The 21,236-nt window shown below is 44.2% G+C and overlaps 1 protein-coding gene and 1 pseudogene across 1 annotated transcript; both read left to right on the top strand.

Annotated features, from left to right (window-relative positions):
* Window positions 1-435: 435 nt before the first annotated feature.
* Window positions 436-3,821, top strand: LOC147859877 (uncharacterized). The gene is made up of 2 exons (XM_087324583.1): window positions 436-3,012; window positions 3,336-3,821. Exons 1-2 carry the CDS (start codon window positions 436-438, stop codon window positions 3,813-3,815), a joined length of 3,057 nt encoding a protein of 1,018 aa, XP_087180709.1. The 3' UTR covers window positions 3,816-3,821.
* Window positions 3,822-10,947: 7,126 nt separating this feature from the next.
* On the top strand, window positions 10,948-15,722 carry LOC147859876 (omega-hydroxypalmitate O-feruloyl transferase-like; annotated as a pseudogene).
* Window positions 15,723-21,236: the final 5,514 nt, after the last annotated feature.

Below are 21,236 nucleotides of genomic sequence, written 5' to 3'. Positions count from 1 at the left end.
CCTTCTCCTTCTCCTTCATCATCATCATATACAATACCCAAATACATAGCAACATATACATACAATAACCCAAATACATAGAATCATATACATACAATACCCAAATAAATAGCATCATATACGATATTCGAATACATAGCATCATATACGATACCCAAGTACATAGCATTATATACATACCATACCCAAATACATAGCATCATATACATACGATACCCAAATACATAGCATCATATACATACATACATACCATACCCAAATACATAGCATCATATACATACGATACCCAAATACATAGTATCATATACATACATACATACCATACCCAAATACATAGCATCATATACATACGATACCCAAATACCAAATACATAAGCAAAAACTAGGAAAAAATAGAATACATTTAATAGGCAGCAAAACCCAAATAGAAAGAGAATGAGGAATAGCGAGAGCCATCGCCTTTCCCTCAACCTCTGGGGTTTGGAGGCGGCAGCCACCGGCGGCGGCGGAGGAGCCTCCTCCAACTCCTCCTCCAACTCCTCCTCCAAATCCTCCTCCGCCGCCTTCGCCTCCTTCAGCGACAAATTCAGCCCCTCCCCCTATCTCTCCAGCGGTAGCAACCGAGGCCTCCAGCAGGCTCCCAAATACGCCGCCGCCGCCGCCGCCGCGTCCTTCCACCTCCCACCACCGGAACCACCCGCTGCCAGGCCCCTTTTCCTGGTCGTGGAGGACCCCCAAAATGTGTCCCCGCCGCCGCCGCCGCCGCCGGAGCGCCCGCTCATCATGCTGGCCATGCGCGTGGCCGTCCTGGAGAAGGCCGCCACCAACATCGGCGCGCTCAGCTTCCTGTGGGCCACCGTTGTCCTCCTGGGCGGCTACGCCAGCTCCATGAAGAGCGACGACTTCTGGATCGTCACCACCATCCTCGTCACCGAGGGCTTCCGCATCTTCAGCAGGTCCCACGAGCTGGAGCTGCAGCACCAATACACCGGCGGCTCCTCCTCCCCGGCCATCCTCATCACCGAGGCCTACCACTCCATTGAGCGCGCCTTCACCACGCTCGTCAGCCCGCGCCTCCACTCCGCCGAGGCCGACTATCCGGACCTCGAGCAGCAGCAGCAGCAGCGCCGCCGCCACCAATCAGACTCCCAATCCTCCCACTTCTCCTTCCTACCTTGCTGGCAGTGGCTCTTCCAGGCCCGCCGGATCAGCCTCTTCCTCTACTGGCTCCAGATCGCTTCGGCCCTCGTCTGCATTGCGCTCTCCGTCTGGCGCCTCGTTATCCGCGACTACCTCATCCCGGGCGAATCCGATCCCGAGCGCACCCACATCTCCTCCCTCTTCATCTTCTACTCCCTCACTCTCACCGAGGCCGCCATCTTCCTCTCCGGCCGCGCCTACTGGCAGTACCACATCTCGGTGCGCAAGATCCTCAAGTCCACCAACGCGCGCTGCGGCCTCCTCCCCCACGACCCCGAGGGCCACACCTTGCGCCGCTTCTTCTACGACGTCTACTCCACGTGCCTCACCGACAGCGTCTTCCAAGGCCTGAAGATGAGCCTCCTCAATTACGCCATGGAATGGCTCCAATCCGATGGTCCCGAGGCCCATCGCGAGCACCTCCTCGGGCTCAAGGCGCTCTATGCCATGGCATCGCCACCCAACCACCCTAACTCCGAAGCTGCCCACCTCGATCAACGCCGGCACGTGACACTCCAATCCATCTCTACGTCCAGCCACGGCACAGTCGAGAGGCTATTAGACATGCTGACATGGCAGAACGAGGATCACCGCATCATTGGAGATTGGGCGGCCATGCTCCTGTCGAAGCTCGTGGATAATAACGTCGCGGGCATTCGGGTAGGTGCCATATCAGGATCAATGGAAGCTATCTCTGGATTGCTAGCTGCCCCAGAGGCCCATCCTGATCCTGACCCATTGGTAGATAAGGTACTTCCATCAAGACCTCGGGAATTGGCGGCCATGCTTTCCTGGACCCAGTGGATGCACCCTACTTCGGATCGTATCGCCATTGCCCCCCGCAATCCCATGCTCCATCGTCCCAGCGATCTGCGTGTGCAATTAGGGCTTCGGATCTTGATCAAGCTAGCGTACAAGAACGAGATGGTATGCGCTCAGATCGGTGCGACTCGCGGCCTCCTGAGTAGAATAGTTTCGTTTATCGACATTTCCAACTCCAAGTCGGGCGGGAAGGACGGCTACAATATCGTTTTATGGCTGTCGTTGCAACTCATCAATGATCTGACTGCCTGCAACGGCCTTGCGGGGAGGACTCTACGCCAAGTCATAGCCAAGGTTGTGCTTTCCATAGCTCATCTCAGAGATATTCTCAACGAAAAGCTGCTCCAAATCGACAATGCCAGTGGAACCATCAACCAGACATCATCCTCACTAAACGGAATGCCGGAAGGAGAGTATGTGGACCTTTTGAAGCTCAAGTTCCTTGCCGCCGATACGCTCTCGAATCTCGCCATGGATGAGGAGGTGCGAGACGTCATCGGAAGGACAGGCGGCATTATGCACGCACTTTTCGCGTTATTCTTCATCAATCTCGGCAGCGGCACTTACGATGCCACGGATTATAGATTTAAACCCCACATTCATAAACTAAGAGTGAAAATCGCTACGGTTGCTGGAAAGGCTCTGTCTCTGCTTTCTCTACCGAGATTCGACAACACTCTGTCGAGGAATTGCGTGAGAATGCTTCGCATTAAACCACAAGATATAATGGGAGAGAGTCAATTAACGAGTTTTAATATCAGATTAAGCAAGAGCTCATCGATCAATTCTTTGACGAATCTCTCGGCTAACGACAGCGAGGCAATCAATCCTAGCATAGTGGACGCATTGATCTATGGGATTGGGAATTACAAATTAGACCCTCGGGGCCAGCATGCGCTCTTCCTCTTGCGCAATTTCTGCGAGGGTAAGAACGAATGTGAATGCTCCGACGATTGCAAGATACGAATTGGGCAGTCGATCACGCCTCAGGTACTGCATAATTTAATTGTGCCCCCAATCATTGTTATTAAGTGGCAATCATTGTCATCAAATGGCAATCATTGTCTTTTAAGTGCCAACCATGAAATATCAATCATTGTCGTCAAGTCTCAATCATTGCCATTATTTAAGTCCTAAATTGATAAAGAAGATAGAAAAGGTAAGGACCCAATTTAAATGAGTAAACTGGGAATTTCCCTAGCAAGAAAGTCAAATCGAACAAGCTGATGATTAGCATTTACATTTAGCACATGTTTCGTGGTGACCACTGGTTTCCATGCTATAACGTGTGATTCTGGTGTCCTCCTTCGCAGATGTTGAAACTCGTGATCGATCCAGCTGTAGGGGAGAGGATAAAGGAGGCCGCGATCGGCCTGGCCGCCAAGACCATTCTCATGCTCAAGAACTCCTCCTCGACCACACTAACATTGCCGTCTATAGTACTTGACGAGACGTTGGACAACGCGGGTACCAACAAGGAAGAACTAGTGAAAGTGTTGGTCGAAATGTTGAAGAGCCATGGGGGATCCTCCATCATGAAGCTCCCTAGACTACGACGCTTTTGTGTGGAGCTAGCCATATCATTGGCAGAGGTGGACGATGCGTTTGTCTCGCTCTTCCAGACACATGCGTTCGGTTCGTGCCTTCGTTGCGTCTCCGCGTCCACCTCCGACCTCGAGAATTTCGCTACCTTCTCTGGTCAAGTTGGCCTTTCATTGCATCCCACCACCATGGAGGACCTCCTCCTGATCGCTACAAGGAAACTCTGTTTACAAGACCAACTATACATCTAAATGTATCCACAACTATGATCTTCATTTCTTGTTATTATTCCCCAAATTGATAGTTCATGTGATAACTTTGAATGAGACTAAATACACAATTTTCACTAATTCCCTATCCAAGAGACACATTATGTATGGACTCTTAATCAAAATGATCAAATTTGTTATTATACATCAATTTAAGTTATATATATGTAAATTCTTTATACATATAGACACAATTTGTTTAATAAGATCATTTCATTGTACTTTGCACTTAGGATGAGTCTAGAACCATTGGGAGTTATTTTGAAGATTATTTGAACAGTGAATCTTATATTCCAACTTATGGCTTCTCATAGTCAAAATCATAATGTTTGATGAAAAGACACAATTACAATTATGTATTCTAGTAATCGTGTGTGGTAAAAACTACTTAGAATGGGTGTCACAATGTAGTAGTGTAACATGAGTGGTGGAACATGTAAATTGTTAATAGGTAAGATGAACACTCCATTGAGGAAATAATTACTTGCACCAATAAAGAAAATTGTCACATTAATAGTCCTTTCAACTTTCGTAGAAATGCATAGACTTTACATAAGTTGAGATGGATAAATAAGTTGAGCTAAGAATTTCTTAAGTCTGTTGGATAATATATTTGCAAACACTTTGTACAACCCTCCCATCAATGAAATAGGCTTCCATTGATGAAATCACTTCGGAGATAGTACCTTTGGTATCAATTTGATTAACCCCACCTTCCAGCTCTTAGGCATGAAACCAAAATCCAAACATTGTTGAAACATTTGTGTGAATGGACTCTTAAGCATGTCAGCATACTTCTTAAAAACTTCATTTGTAATACCATCCCAACTTGGGCTTTTACCATTTGGAAGGTGAAACAATACCTTTTCCACCTCAACTTCTTCAAAATTAGCATCCAATTATTGACAAATATTTGTATTCATGACACACCCAATTACATTATAAAACTCTTGTCGTGCTTTCAACACATCCTCATTAATAATCAATTCTGGCCCAGTCAAATTCTTAAAATGAGTAATACATAACTCAATAACCTGGATTGGGTCTACAACAATGTCATCCCCTATCTTAATTTGTACCACATTCGAATGATCATATGGTGGTCTTAATCCTTGAAAAAACATATGAGATTGTGATTGATTATCTATAAATCCCTCCTTTAATTGACGTAGTCTTGTTTATTGGTAACTTTGACAAGACAAATTCTTCACAGTGTCCTGTACTTGAACTTGAACATCCAAAAGTTCTTCATCATACAGATTATTCATCAATAGTACATTGCATCACATAAGAATATATGAAAACTTATCAATAAATTTCGTACATCTTTTAGCATTAGCCATACCATACATACGATGAATATCACTGGTGTTTTGTAGCATAGTATGAACCATACGTATCATATGTGCATTCGCATTCGCATTCGCGTAAGAAAAACACCGTCAAAGAATGATAAATACCATACTTTTAGATTAACTATTTATTATGAGGTAAATAAGCCTAAAAAAATTTTAAAAACAGAAAAAAATATTTTAAAAATGGGAAAAAAACAAAAAAATACACAAGAATCTTTGAATAACATTCGCATTCGTTTTCCAACGTAGGAAACAAATGTTATGCTAAACGAACACGAATTTTACATTTGTATCCCATGCATGCCATCCTTTTGAAATAACTTGTTCTGAAAACATGCCAAAAATTTGTTGCATATAGGTATCAAATAACAAATGTAATAATAAAGAAGAATTAAACCTCAATGGAACTCGATCAAGTAATGTTTTGTACATATCTACCCCATGTTTATTAAACTCAAAACATATGGGAAAATGATTCGATGTCACAAACTCTTGCATAATTGACATATTAAGCATCTCTAACAAAAAGGACTCATCATGCATAACATACATCCTATCCAGCCTGCTCCATGTTTCCTTATATTGCACATATTGAAATGTGAACCCAACCTCATCTTGATGCAACCATTTCCATACTTCCAACTTTAAAACCTCTGATGCCAATTTGTCCCAAACTGCTTGCTAAGGAGAATCCATCAATGAGAATCGTGAAGTAGATTGTGAAGCATCAACACACATATTAAAAGCACCCATTAACAAACCAGCACGGCCCACTAATAAGCGTGGATACATTGAAGACCATACTTGTCATGATATGGCATGGTATGACACCAAAAAGATTTGAACCCATTACCTTGTGTTACAAAAGTTGAACCTTTACCATTAAACCATGCATTGTAATACAAATAAATTTATTTTCATTTATTATTTCATGTATATTCTAGATTTCTCTAGAACATTCTAGAAACTTCAGGAGTACTCCTGACAGTACTAAAAATAGAGGCACATGGCATTATTAAGAACCAATTCGGTTCAACGCCAGTCTTAAGCCTCCTAGCTTTTCTTGTATCTTTCTTCATATAATATAATATACTTCTTGTTGTCATCATTATCTCTCTCTCTCTCTCTTCCCATCTCGTGATTCTCACATACTCTTTCCCTTCTTAGTACTAATCCTCATTCTTCTCCTCTATATTTAGTACTAATTCTCCTTGCCTCTAGTACTATCCCTAACTGTTTAAATCGAATTTCCCTTCAGCCTCGTATCCCTCCTTCCCTTCATACTAATCTTCTTATCCTTCCTTCCTCCAATAGTATGGAACTGTTAGCGCTCACGAATACCAATCTGTTTTCTTGGAGCTGCAGTGCTTGAAAGAAAAGTTTGTAGCACTAGAATAAGAAAATCAATGGTTGTTGGGGGATCTTCAACCAATCTCTCTAGAAAAGCAGCAAACGCAACAACAACACGGGGAGTTGGCGTTACGTGTGCAACAACTGGAAGCAACCACTTTGTCATTGCAACAACAAGGACCAAGTACTCAAGGGATTCATAAAGAACCCAACATCGGTCTTCTTATGAAATTTGATGGAACACGATCACAATTTAGAGGATTTCTTAATCAGGTACGTCTGGTGATTCAAATGCATCCTTCCCGATATCCCATCAATGCATCACGAGTGGGACTAGTAGGCACGTTGCTTAGTGGCAAAACTTTGGCATGGTTGACTCCTCTGTTAGAAAAAGAATCTCCATTATTAAATAATTTTGAGGAATTTATTAGCAAGTTTAAAGCTTGTTTCGGAGCCACCAACAACATTAGGACGGCAATCAATAAAATTCGAAGATTGTGTCAAGGTGATCGGCCGACCTCAGCTTATGTTGAGGATTTCCGTCTTCTTGCCATTGATATTCATTGCCAAGATGACCAAGCATTGATGGAGCAATTTCGTTATGGCCTACGTTGTCGTGAAGATTTTCGGCAACGGTGTGAAAATCGCGTGGAATCGAGAAGGTGTAATGTGCACACGAATGAAAGGGGTGATGGTTACACTCATATGTTAGCATGTTGTAAATATAAATGTAATAAGAACACCTAAAGCCTATTTACATTTTCAAGCATACGAAGGGGTGCAAGTATTGAACCTTGCACCTCCAAGATAGAAGACAACTGACTTACCATTAGGCTAAGTTATTTCTTTAGATCATCATTATGTTTTTCATGTGTGAATGCTCATACATGAGAGCTTGGATGAGGTACATGGTCATCATGCATCACATGTGATGCATGAGCGCCAAATGGCAATCATGCATTTCATGTATTGTATGCATGTCTTACACCCTCACATGTGCATATGCATGGGGGCATCTATATAAGGGGGAATCAATCTATGCATCAATCAAGCTATGTATTGAATCAACATCTTAATATTAAAAAACCTACTTATCTTATTTGGGACTTGTCTTGTTTCTCAACATTGGATGTCAAGGGTTAAAACCCGGAATTGGAATTTCCATCCATCTATCTATCTATCTTAAACACTTCCTCAATTCTCGTCTCTCTCTCTCACACACACACACACACACAGTCACATTAGAGCGTCACTTCGGCTACTACAATTTCATTTTGTGTGATCATTCACTCTATCTCTGGAATTCTCATCAAGAAGGAAATAGCATTGGCAAAGATTATTTCGCCGTCGTCATCGCCCGCTAAACGTTGCACACCACCACAGTACCGCCGCCTACACATCAATCCACTGCACCGCTGATTCTAGTTCGGGTGCGTCTTCGACAACAAAGAACAACCCAACAATAAACCTAAAACGGCAAATTCATCTCCTCCATAACCACTAGCGGATAGAGGCCCGGTGTTTGTCCACGCCTGTGTGACACGCACATCGCGACGTTTGGCACGTGTGTCACGCGCCACGCGACAACGTAATGACGTCAAGGCTTTACTTTTGATTTTTCCCAAAGAACCAAAGTCACTCACAGAAGCAATCAATCGAATGGTACGATGCAATAACCGGCTTTTCGAACGACATTCAAAATGTCAGTTCCAAATGCCAAGGACAAGACTAGAGCCCACCTACGCCTCAATTGTAGCAAAACCTTTTCCAAGGGAGTTATATAATGGGTCTCCGGAAAATACTCTAACACCAATGGAAATTGACATGCCATGGCGTCGCGGACCATTATCGGAAGAGGAAAAGCAATGACGCCGAGCAAATCGACTATGTCTATATTGTGGTGCACCGTGGCATATTGCAGTGAACTATCCTCATAGGCCAAGAAGATAAGTAAATCAAATAGCTGCTAGTACTAATAGTACTAAACCCGAGTCTATTTCATTAGGAGTGTCTAATGGTCCTAATAGCCCAAGCCTATCAAACAAATTTGAAATCCTTAGTCAAATAGAAGAAGAGTTAAACGACTAAGTCCAACCCAAATAGGAGCCGTTTGGTTGGACAACTCTAGATCTGTGCAGCCCATTAGTGGTTCCATTCCCTCTAAGCAAGTTAGCAATGTCTTCCTAGCTCAACTAACAATTAGTACTAAAACTAACCCTCCAGCACATGTCTTAGCACTCCTAGATTCCGGAGCCAACTCTTGCTTCATGGATAAGAATTTTGCCCAAACTCATCAGATATCCCTAAGAAAACTCCCTTCAGCCCGGCTTTTGTAGTAGTCATTGATGGTCGCCCCATTGCTTCCGAAAATATTGTGGAAGAGTCAGAGCCGATTAGTGTTGTCCTAAATAATTTGGCGTGTGTAGTAGCATTTAATGTAATTAGTAGTCGAGAGCATCCAATTGTTTTGGGGTTACCATGGTTCGAATTACACAATCCGGACATAGATTGAAGAACAAGAGAAATCAGGTATCGACAACCTCAAGGATGTACTCATAAGATTTCAATTGAGAGAAGAATGGAAGATAGCTTTCTGCACCCGATATGGACACTTCGAGCATATGGTTATGGCATTCGGCTTCATCAATACGCCAACACTCTTCCAACACATGGCAAATGATATATTCTGAGATCTTTTGGACATTTGTTTGATCATCTACTTGGATGATTTGCTCGTTTATTCAAAGACATGGGAGGAGCATGATTCTCATGTACTATTAGTACTAAGATGACTACGAGAACATGGTCTTTATGCAAAGCTGGAAAAGTGGGGGAAAAGTGTAGTTTTGACGCTAACCAAGTGGAATTTCTAGGCTATGTCATCTCCTCGGAACACATCTTTATGGATCCAACTAAAGTATTGTGTTAGAGTCGCAAAATCCACGTTCGTTGTGAGATGTGCAATGCTTCTTAGGATTTGCAAATTTCTATCACAACTTTATACAAGACTACTCAAAGCTTATTTTACCAAGGGACAATCGTTCATTTGGTCTAAGGAAGCAAACACAGCTTTTCACAGTCTCACGAAGGCATTTACATTGGCTCCTATTCTAGCTCATGTTGATCTTCAAAAACCATTTGTCATTGAGGCAGACACGTCAGATTTCGCCCTTAGTAGTATTTTTTCATAGCAAGGCGATGATGAGAAGCTACATCCCATGACTTTCCACTCGCGCAAATTTGACGTCGCTGAAATCAACTACGAGATAAATGACAAGGAGCTATTAGCAATAGTGGAATCTTTTGCACAATGGAGGCATTTATTAGAAGGATCTCCTCATCAAGTCACTATATTTAGTGATCACAAGAATCTTGCCTACTTCCAGAATGCCCGCGTGTTAAATAGAAGACAAGCTCGGTGGGCTCAGTTCCTCACTCGTTTCAACTTCAAAATTACATATCGTCCGGGCAAGCAACAGGGGAAGGCAGATGCATTATCACGACGCTCGTATCTAGCTCCTCGTCCTGGTGATCCAGCCTTCGACAATCAAAAGCAAGTAATCCTAGGTCCAACACGACTTCAAGCAATGTGGGTTTTTGACACTCCATTGGATTCACATTATCGATACCATACGTGAAGATTTAAAGACAGATATTTTTGCTCAAGCTATTCTAGATCAAATTGATCCCTCTCGAGCATCTTGTTCACGGTCACAACAACTAGGTATGGATTATCGGCAATTCAAATGTCATGATGGTTTACTCTTCTTTAAGAAACTTTTGTATGTTCCCAATGGTTCTTGTCACCTTCGAATAGTACAAAATTGTCATGACACATACACAACCGGACATTTTGGTTGTACTAAAACGTTGGATTTAGTACAACGATCATTTTGGTGGCCCCATATGCGAAGATTTGTCGAAGACTATGTTCGGATATGTGATACATTTGTAGAGTGAAGATGCCTAGACATCATCCATATGGTTTGTTGGAGCCGTTATCGATCCCAAGCCGTTATCGATCCCAAGCAAACCGTGGCAATCTATTTCTCTAGATTTTATTACAGATCTTCCATATTCGAAGGGCTTCAATGCGATCTTAATAGTGGTAGATCGATATACTAAGATGGCACATTTTGTGTTGTGTACTAAGGAAATCACTAGTGAAGAAACCGTGGGAATTGTTGTGCGTGAAGTATTTCGGCATCATGGTCTTCCCGACAATATCATCAGTGATCGTGGACCTCAATTCATCTCTAAATTTTGGAAGCATCTCTTAAAAATGCTCAAGGTCACTTGCAATCTCTCCAAACCGATGCCATCATCCCCAAATTGATGGACAAGCAGAACATACCGATCAAACGTTGGAATAGTATCTTCGGTGTTTCCTACACTATCAACAAGATAATATGGGAAATATTCTACACTTTGTTGAATTTGCTTATAATAATTCTATCCACTCCTCTACTAGGGTTACACCATTCTATGCTTATACCGGCTATCATCCTCACTGGTGTGTGTTAGAAACTCCTGAGTTACCCACAAATCCTAGTGCAGAGGATCATTTGGAGTGGCTATGACGAATTCAGGCAGAGCTATCTATCCATCTACATCGCGCCCAGCAAACACAGAAAGACTATGTGGATCGTCATTGGCTTCCATCCTCTTTTGCTATTGGAGATCGAGTATGACTATTACGACAACACATCAAGACTACTCAACCGTGTGACAAACTGGATTATCGACGGTTAGGCCTTTTCCATATTAACGGAAAAATTAATGATGCCCCTTTTCGCCTTGATCTACCTCCGCAACTATGGATACATCTGGTATTTCATAGTTCTCTTCTAGAACCCTATCAGGACTGCACTATCCCAGATCATATTACCACACCCCCACCCCCGATCAAACTTGAAGATGGACCTGAGTACGAGGTTGTTGCCATCCTCGATTCCAAGATGGTTCGCAACAAGCTCTATTATTTAGTCGATTAAATACGATATAGTCCAAGCGAGCGTACTTGGGAACCAGTGACGAATTCGGCGAATGCTCAAGCTCTTCTTGAAGACTTCCATCGTCAATATCCAGAAAAACCAAATCCTCAATTAAAGACGACTCGTAACACTCGTCGTTTAAAGGGGGGGATAGTGTCATGATATGGCACCAAAAAGATTTGAACCCATGACCTTGTGTTACAAGGGTTAAACCTTTACCATTAAACTGTGCATCTTCGACACACCCCTTGTGGACGTCAAGACCACCCTCGACACACCCCTTGTGGTCGTCCAAGTAACTTCCCCCTTCCTTCCTTCCTCTGTTATGCTATGCTATGGATCCTAGCCTCCTCCATGATGCCCTCCCATGGAGGCTCGGATTGTATCATAATGCCATCCCCCCACACCTAGTTCTAACCAGCCATGCCTCAAAGCCTCTTGTTTAATTTTATATTTCTTGTACTTGTAAATTAATAATCTTTGCATTTTTGTGGTCTGTGTAGGTGACCACGTTCGAATGCTGAGGTTTTGTTTTAGGTTTGGGGATGAACCATTGCATGCTTGACGGCGTAGCTGCCATGGAATTCGTGAACTCGTGAGCAGAAACCGCCCACGGGTTGTCCCTCTCCAACCCTCCGAGCCTTGACAGATCGATCCTCGCCGCCCGAGTCCCACCCCAGATCAAATACCCACACACCGAATTCCAAGCTATCGAAGACGTCTCCTTCGGCCTGTAGGTCCTCTCCCTGGATGCCGACAACATTGTCCAACGCTCCTTCTACTTCTCACCCGACAGCCTAAAGCGGTTGAAGAAGAAGGCCATGGCCGATGGCACGCTCCCCAGGCAGTGTACCAGGTATGAAGCCCTATCAGGCCTGGTGTGGAAGGCGTGCACCGAGGCCCTGGACATGAAGGAGGAGTAGAAGACGAAGCTTCTCTTCGCGGTGGACGGCTGTGCCAAGTTCGTGCCCTCGCTCCTGCATGGCTACATGGGCAACAACATCGTGCTCACATTCACACTCACCGAAGCCGGGCAGCTGAGACAGAAGCCGCTCTCGAATGCGATTCGACATGTCCAGGAAGCTATAGACCTCGTGACTGATGACTACATGCGCTCGACCATCAACTTCTTTGAGGTGACTCACGCCCCTTTGTTGTTCGCCTTCATGCAGATTCTGGCCCCGATCAAACAATCCACGACCGGATCATGCCCCACCCGAATCGGAGTGCCGCACGGGTCGGTCCCCGGTCGGGTCGTTTCATGGTTCCTTCGTCGACTTTCTCGTTGGCCATTTCCCATCCATCTTCGTTGGCATCGTGCCAGGACTCCTCGATACCATCATCCATCTCTTCGGTCTCACGTGGGCATAAGGGCCTGAATGCCAAGTTCTCCGGAATCGGTTCCGAGGGCTTTTGTCCGCTCCCACCAAACCTTGTTCCCGCTCCGGGAGTCGAGCAAGTCGTCGCTCGAACTCTCGGAACGCCTTCGTTGCGCACCGATAGGTCTTCGCCGATGCCACCCACTGGTCGAAGCTGTGTCGTCCCCGGCTCTTCTGTCGTCCTCCATATGCCTGCAGGAGTGCCTCTTCGAAGGCCTCCCACGAACTATGAGCTTCTCGGAGCTCCTTCACTTCCGCGTGCATACAAATGATGACGACCCGACAGAAGAACTTCAACCTCAATGCCTCGTCTACGTCTCGCTCCTCCATTTCCGCGTTGTAGGCTTCCAAGTAGAATGGGACCTTGTCCCCGTTGAAACAGCCGACTCTTTCGACCACTCGCTCAACAACTTGCTGCGTCGTCTCTCTTCTTGTTGTTGCTCGTCCAAACTCCCTCACTGCTTCGACAAAAAGTTGCGCGAAGTTGTCTTCTTCCAACTTCATTCTCCCTTGTTGCCCCTTCACGTCAGGTTCACCAAAGATGTCGCGTTATTACACGCGTGCGTGCAAAAGGGGCGGGACCATGGGGGTCTCAGATGAGGGAGAAAGGGATGCCAAGAAAACTGACTCCGGACAAGACCCGGAGGCAACCGAACACGAGAGAGAGAGAGAGAGAGAGAGAGAGAGAGAGAGAGAGAGAGAGAGAGAGAGAGAGAGAGAGAGAGAGAGAGAGAGAGAGAGAGAGAGAGAGAGAGAGAGAGAGAAGAGCATGCGCGCGACACTGACTCTTATGCACAGGAATGAAAAGGGGCTATGCTCCTGACACCACCAGATACACCAATATGCACAAACAGGTATAAGCGTATATATTACAGAGGAAAAGATACAACCCCGGCTTCAAGCTGGCTACGCTCCCAAGAAAGGAAGTTAACGTAACAGCTTCGCCGCCATAGCTGCGGCACCCGATTTCTCAAGAAGGAGAAGAAGAAGAAAGGAAACAGGAAGTTACTAACCCTAGGAACTCTTAACAAAAGAAAGACCCTTTACAAAATGGTATACCCTTACGACTCAAAAATGGGCAACCCCATACAAGAGACCCCTCCCTTACTTTTATAGCCCATGGAGGGAGAGACGTTACAATGTGGGATCAATACTCCCCCTTATTATATACACCATTTTCCTACTATGCATGCGCACATGTTGCACACCACCGACTTGCCCTATTCCACCCCAGTTTCACACTACAACTGGAAATCTTCACGACAACGTATTGTTGTAAGTGTATGTGTAATGTGCACAAGAGTGAGGAAGTATGTATGTGTATGAACACATGCACATGTGTGTGCATGTAGATATGAAAGAGTGTGAGTGACTTGGGTGTGTGAATGGATAGAGGGGTATGCACCCCTATATATCACATTGATGTATGATCCTCTTGTACTATATAACCCCACATGGGGCATGAATGATAATAAGAAAGACAAAACTTCCTCTCTCGCTACTTCACACTCGATCTCACAAGTTAGGTATTGAAGTTGCATCATGGTATCAAAATGTAATTAATTTGAAGACATGCAAAGTATGCAATGAAGGCATGGTAGAGGTTGAATGTCACTTTCTCTTCACATGCTCAACATATAGTGCAATTTGTTCAAGATATGCTAACATACTAAGAGGGAGTGATAAATTAAGTGCCATACTTAAGACACCACCGAGAAGGACTCTGGTCCCATATGTCACAGACATGACAACGGTTATGTCAAGATTTGAACTGTTGACCTCTTGTATTATAGTCAAGTGCTATATTGTAACCAACACATCGAAGTACATAATCGTGTTATGTATTCACATTCTAGGAGTTCTTAGAAAGTTCTAGAACTAGAAGGTTCTGGAGGGTTCTATAATATTCTCCAAAATATTCTCAAGAATATTCTAATGCATGTACTTCAACTCACAGTATAAATACTTGTAACCTCCTTGGTCCCTTTCAAGGGATTCAAACTGTCACAGACACACCAAGCGCGAACTCGGACGGAGCACGGATGATGGAGCTAAGAGCGTGGAACTTGAGAAGGTAGGAATGACACAAGTGCATGAAGATAGAGATAAAGATCAAGTAGACAAGAAGGAAAATATTCTCAAGAATATTCTATTGCATGTATTTCAACTCACAGTATAAATACTTGTAAGTTGCTTAGTCCCTTTCAAGGGATTCACACCAGTCATTGACACATCAATCTAGTATTCTTCTTTAGCCCATCTTCTCTCCTTGATTTACATCTCTGTCTTTATGCTCTTGTATTCTTCCTAGGCTCTTAAGTTCCTCATCTTGTCGCTCCCAACTTCCCGAGTTTCTAGCCTCGTCACTTCTAGTTCCTCGTTCGTAACCTTATCAATCATCACCTCGTCATCTGTGCTTTGTCGTAGTCTAGGGTTGGTGCGTCCATTACAGGTTATACCATTTCTTCCAAAGGTATCTTCATGGATCCAATGAAAATTCAAACAATATTGGAATGGCATACTCCAAGTTCCGTCCGCGATGTCCAGTGTTTCCTTGGATTTGCCAACTTCTACAGCAAATTCATATGGAATTATTCGAAGATTGTATTGCCACTCAGTCAACTCACCAAGAAAAATCAAGCATTTGTTTGGACTCCTGAAGTAGACAAAGCCTTTACTCAGTTGAAAGAGGCATTCACATCAACTCTTGTCTTAGCTCATGTTGATCCAGAAAAGCCATTTACCATTGAGGCAAATGCATCCGACTTTGCATTGGGGAGCATCCTATCAGAGCCATGTGAAGATGGGTAGTTGCATCCAGTCACGTTTCACTCAAGAAAATTTAATGTTGCGGAGATCAACTATGAGGTGCATGACAAAGAGTTACTAGGTGTGGTCGACTCTTTTGCGCAATGGAGACATTTCTTGGAAGGTTCGCCTCTTCAAATCATCATTTATAGTGACCACAAAAATCTTACATATTTTCAGACGGCTCGAGTGCTAAATAGGCGACAAGCTCGGTGGGCACTATTTTTAACTTGTTTTGATTTCAAGATCATTTTCCGCCTAGGGAAACAACAAGGGCAAGCAGATGCTCTATCTCGACGCTCATATTTTGCACTTCACCGTGGAGATCCAGCTTTCGACCATCAAAAGCAAGTTCTCCTTGGTCCATCAAAACTACAAGCAACCACGGTTTGTGCCACACCACTGTATTCAAGTCTTCTTGATACTATTCGGCAACAACTTCACTTTGATGATTTTGCTAAGGATGTCTTCGCCCACCTTGGTCCAAATCATGCATTGCCAGGTACATCTCGACGCTATAAGGAGTTCAAGCGGCAAGATAGCTTACTTTTCTACAAGAATCTCCTTTATGTCCATGATGGATCACCATGCCTTCAAGTGTTGGAGCACTGTCATGATGCCCGTATGGCCGGCAACAACTTCACTTTGATGATTTTGCTAAGGATGTCTTCGCCCACCTTGGTCCAAATCATGCATTTCCAGGGACATCTCGACGCTATAAGGAGTCCAAGCGGCAAGATAACTTACTTTTCTACAAGAATCTCCTTTATGTCCCTGATGGATCACACTTCACTTTGATGATTTTGCTAAGGATGTCTTCGCCCACCTTGGTCCAAATCATGCATTGCCAGGGACATCTCGACGCTATAAGGAGTTCAAGCGGCAAGATAACTTACTTTTCTACAAGAATCTCCTTTATGTCCCTGATGGATCACCACGCCTTTGAGTGTTGGAGCACTGTCATGATGCCCGTATGGCCGGACACTTTGGTATTGCTAAGACCATGGAGCTAGTGAAGCGATCATTTTGGTGGCCTCATTTACAACAATTTGTTGAAGATTACGTTCACACATGTGACACATGTTGTCGAGCCAAAATGCATAAGCATCATCCTTATGGGTTCTTACAACCATTGCCAACTCCGAGCAAGCCATGGCAGTCAATTTCTATGGATTTCATTACAAATCTACCACCTTCACAAGGTTTTGATGCAAGATGGCACATTTTTTGCCCTGCGTACAACAGATATCATTATGCGTGAAGTATTTCGCCATCATGGTCTTCCAAACGACATAATTAGTGATCGTGGTCCACAATTTATCTCTCACTTTTGGAAGCACCTATGTAACGGGCTCCGAATCTCTTGCAAACTCTCTTCAGCATATCATCCCGAAACTGATGGCCAAACAGAGCATACAAATCAAACACTTGAGCAGTATCTTCGATGTCTCATCACTTATCAACAAGATGATTGGAGTCATATATTGCATCTTGCAGAGTTTGCGTACAATAACACCATACACTCTTCTACCAAGGTCACACCTTTCTATTCCTATACTGGCAACCATCCTTGATGGCGTCTCTTGGACATTCCAGTGATCTCACCAAACCCTAGTGCAGAGCAGCACCTCCACTGACTACAACAACTCCAGTCCGAGTTGTCTTCACATCTTCAGAAAGCTCAAGCCCAACATAAGGCCCACACAGATTGACATCATCTTCTGTCTCCATTCAAGATTGGTGATCGGGTATGGTTGTTACACTATCACATAAAGACTACTCGACCATGTGATAATCTAGATTATAAACGCTTCAGTCCTTTTGTCATCATGGAGCGGATTAACGATGCAACATTTCTTCTTGGTCTTCCTGCAAATCTCTAGCTTCATCTAGTCTTTCATAGCTCTCTTTTGGAACCTTGCCACGCCAGCTCGATTCCTAATCGTGTTGTGCCGCCACCGCCTCCTCTCCAACTTGCTGATGGCCTAGAGTAATACGTTGTATTATCTAGTTGATTGGCTAGGGTATACCCCGAGCGATAGCACATGGGAACCTGTCGATAATGTTTGTAATACTCAAGCTCTTATCGACGACTTCCATCACCACTATCCCAACAAACCCGGCCCTACATTGTTAACAACTCCTTCCACTCATCGTTTTAAGACGACGGATAGTGTCATGAATCCATGAACCTTATGCTTCACCTGGACTTGAACCCGGGACTTTGTATTACAAAATTCGAAGCCTAACCATTAAGGTAACCTCTCAGGACGTGAAATGATAAAGGCTACTTTTCATAGTGATTATTGTATCAGAAGAACTTCTGGAACTTTCTAGAGCATTCTAGAAATCTTCTGGAACATCCTAGAATATTCTAGGTCCAGAACATTCTAGAACATTCTAGAAATCTCTAAGCTATTCTATAGAAACCTATAAATAGAGACAAATAGATCATATCAAATCAGTTTGAATCAACACCACTCTTCAGCTCCAAGCCTACCTTGTATCCAACTCATCCTTGTACTCATTCTATTCTGATAAACTCACTCTTCTCTTATCAATTCATGCTCCTCTCTTCTTCTATTCTCTTATACCTTCCTTCAATCATTCAATATCTTGCTTTGTTCTATATGTTAGAAACATACGAGAAAGAACAAATGTAGACGTCCAAGGCACATCCGGAGGAAACCCAAAATGAACAAATGATGATCAGTGATAAGGCAAAACTGATTGCCAAACAGACTGAAGAAAAAGGTCTAGGCGAGCAAGGAACTGAGGAGGAACAACCGAAGGATGATGCTAACGAGTATCCACTTGGATCAATGGAGGTGATGCAACTGGAGCCATCACAACCGACAAGGGAAGAGCACGTTATGCCGAACATCGAAATTGAGGAATTGACTGAGCAAGTAGGGCAGTTAATCAAGAAGATAGACTCGGAGGAGCAACTGAAACAAGGAGCTGAAGAAGAAAAAACTGCAGAAGAGCCGATCTAAACCAACGAGGAACGGGAGCCAACAACTTGTTGGGTATTCGGTCCCTACGGATGGGATTCAGATGAGAACTGAACAAGCCGGATCAGACGAGCCAAAGGAAAGAACCAGACCGAATGGATCCGGAAGATATCTGGAAACCAGATTGGATGGATCTGATCGGTATTTGGCCAGACATTAGTTTATGTATATGTTTCGATGTGACTGTTTTAGGTAATATTTGTAAATAACCCTAAAGTTATATGAGTATAAATATAACTAGGGAAATATTGGTTCTGGTGGTTGTCATTCTCGTTGTTGTATATAGAGAGAGACACAGAGTGAGACAAAGAGTGAGAGAGAGATGTAGAAATCTGTTTCTGTTTGTAACGGCCAGTAGGCGAAGAAAAAGAGCTTGAGGTTGTTGCCTCTGTGACTCTTACTGTAATACCTGCTCCCTATAGTGATCCTGATCGGAGTTCAAAACTCTCGTGGTTTTTCCCAATTAGGGTTTTCCACATTAATATTTTGTGTCGTCTTATTTTTGTTTTCAGTTTTCTTCCACTGCGCGATTGAGACTCGATTGTGGCCGAGCACTATTTTTCATCAAACTGGTATGAGAGCATGGAAGATCCATTCGACGGCATGTTCAAGCTCACCGACTCCAATTACTCAGTATGGAAGTCGAAGATGAGGGACATGTTGATGGTCAAAGATCTCTGGCTGCCTATACAGTTTGGAGATGCAAAACCGGACAAAATAGATGTGCCAACCTAGGAGGTGATGCACATGAAGACAACAACCTACATTCGATGCTTCATCAATATGAGCTTGTACAACAACTTCAATGAAGAGAGTAAGGCTCATGAATTCTAGGAGAAGATAGGCATCATGTTTCAAAACAAGAATGTTGTGAAAAGCTTACGAAAATTTTGTGGGTTCGTCGTGCAAGGCACTGTCCCACGGGTGTGCCATGTGTTACCCTTAGGAGCAGAAAGAAGACAAAGAGATAAGCCAAATGGCTAGGAGCCAGCTAAGCATGAAGGCCGAAGCTAAATGCCGATTCGGATGGACGGTTAGTAGTGTGAACCCAGAAATAAGTAGTAATTAAGTATTATTATAAATATTAACATAGCCAAAATACTAATTGGATATGAAGCAATATAGACCTGAATAACTATGACCATTAGAGGATGATTTGAAAGGATGCATTGTAACAGTGCATGCTTACCTATAAAAAGGGGCATGAATCTTGTATAAAGTTGTTTATAAATGGAACATTAATATATAAGAGTTTTGTGTATACAATACCCTTTTGCTATTGATTTATGTATGTTAATTTGTAAAACAAGTTTTGAATTGTTGTGTGATTATTAGGCGATCAACGGTGTAGCCAATTCAAATTGTCTATGTTTTGATTAATTCGGTTGTAGTTGAATCCTTGTGTGTTCAAAAAATACTATTTGTTAATGCGGTCTATTGTGAACTAAGGCCGTCAGTGTGGAAACATCAACAACACCTTGAGATGACGATCACCGAGTGCACAAGTGAAGGCAAGATCAAAGAACAGAATGAGAGAGGGAGAGAGGGAGATCGAGGCACACAATCAAACGGTTTTATTTGGAATAGTTACGATAATGGAGACAACCACTCTCTAACAATAGTAATGACCTTATGAGCTCAGTTACAAAGCCCGTTATATACTTTGTCCTGCGCGATGTGGATCTCGTTCCTTCCGACCGATCATCGGAGGTTGCACCTTGCCCGTGCACGTTTCGATCCGCCTTGCCACACGCCAAACGTCCCGTGCACGCTACTCAGCCCTTGCCCGGCCAAATCACGCGTCTTCGCTTCAACCGTATACCCGGTGTCCTCCGTGCCCGAGGAACACCCCGTAATGGCCCGCTCTTCCCCTTTCGTCCTATGCCGCTGCGACCGGTTTGGTGTCGTCCGCCGTTGTCCCCTCACCCCCACCTACTTGTCACCTCGGGCTTACGCTTGCCACGCCGGCCGTTGCCATTCCGACCGAGCCACCAAGGTCTTCAGTACAAGTGCGGAGGATCCCTCTCCGACCTCCGATGTCCTTCAGGGCCACCGACCCTTGCAGCCTGTTCTGCGCCCGTGGTTCCGTCCCGGCACCTCTGTGTGTCGTCCTACCTTGGACTTCGCCTTGTGAGAGGCTTGTCCGCTCTCCTCCTTCTCTCAGCACCACCTATGACGAACTCCGGTCTTTCCCCGTGCTTTTACCTCGGCCCTGGATGGTCAAGCGTGTTGGGAGACAGGTCCCTCCGGATGGGAAAGGAGAAGAACAGTGATGATGAACAAACTCGGCCGAGGCCAAAACCGTATGACGAGTACCCGGCTACGGAGAGCCGGATGGTGCAGACCCGGTGAAGACCGGATGAGGAGTACCCGGCTACGGAGAGCCGGATGGTGCAGCCCCGGTGAAGACCGGATGAGGAGTACCCGGCTACGGAGAGCCGGATAGTGCAGACTTGGTGAAGACCGGATGAGGAGTACCCGGCCACGGAGAGCCGGATGGTGC

Source organism: Azolla caroliniana, unplaced genomic scaffold (assembly GCF_043228905.1).
Source record: "Azolla caroliniana isolate FFs.n. ecotype wild unplaced genomic scaffold, voAzoCaro1.0.p SCAF_9, whole genome shotgun sequence".
In the NCBI taxonomy this organism is placed as follows: Eukaryota; Viridiplantae; Streptophyta; class Polypodiopsida; order Salviniales; family Salviniaceae; genus Azolla; species Azolla caroliniana.
This window is presented reverse-complemented; position numbering and strand designations above follow the sequence as displayed.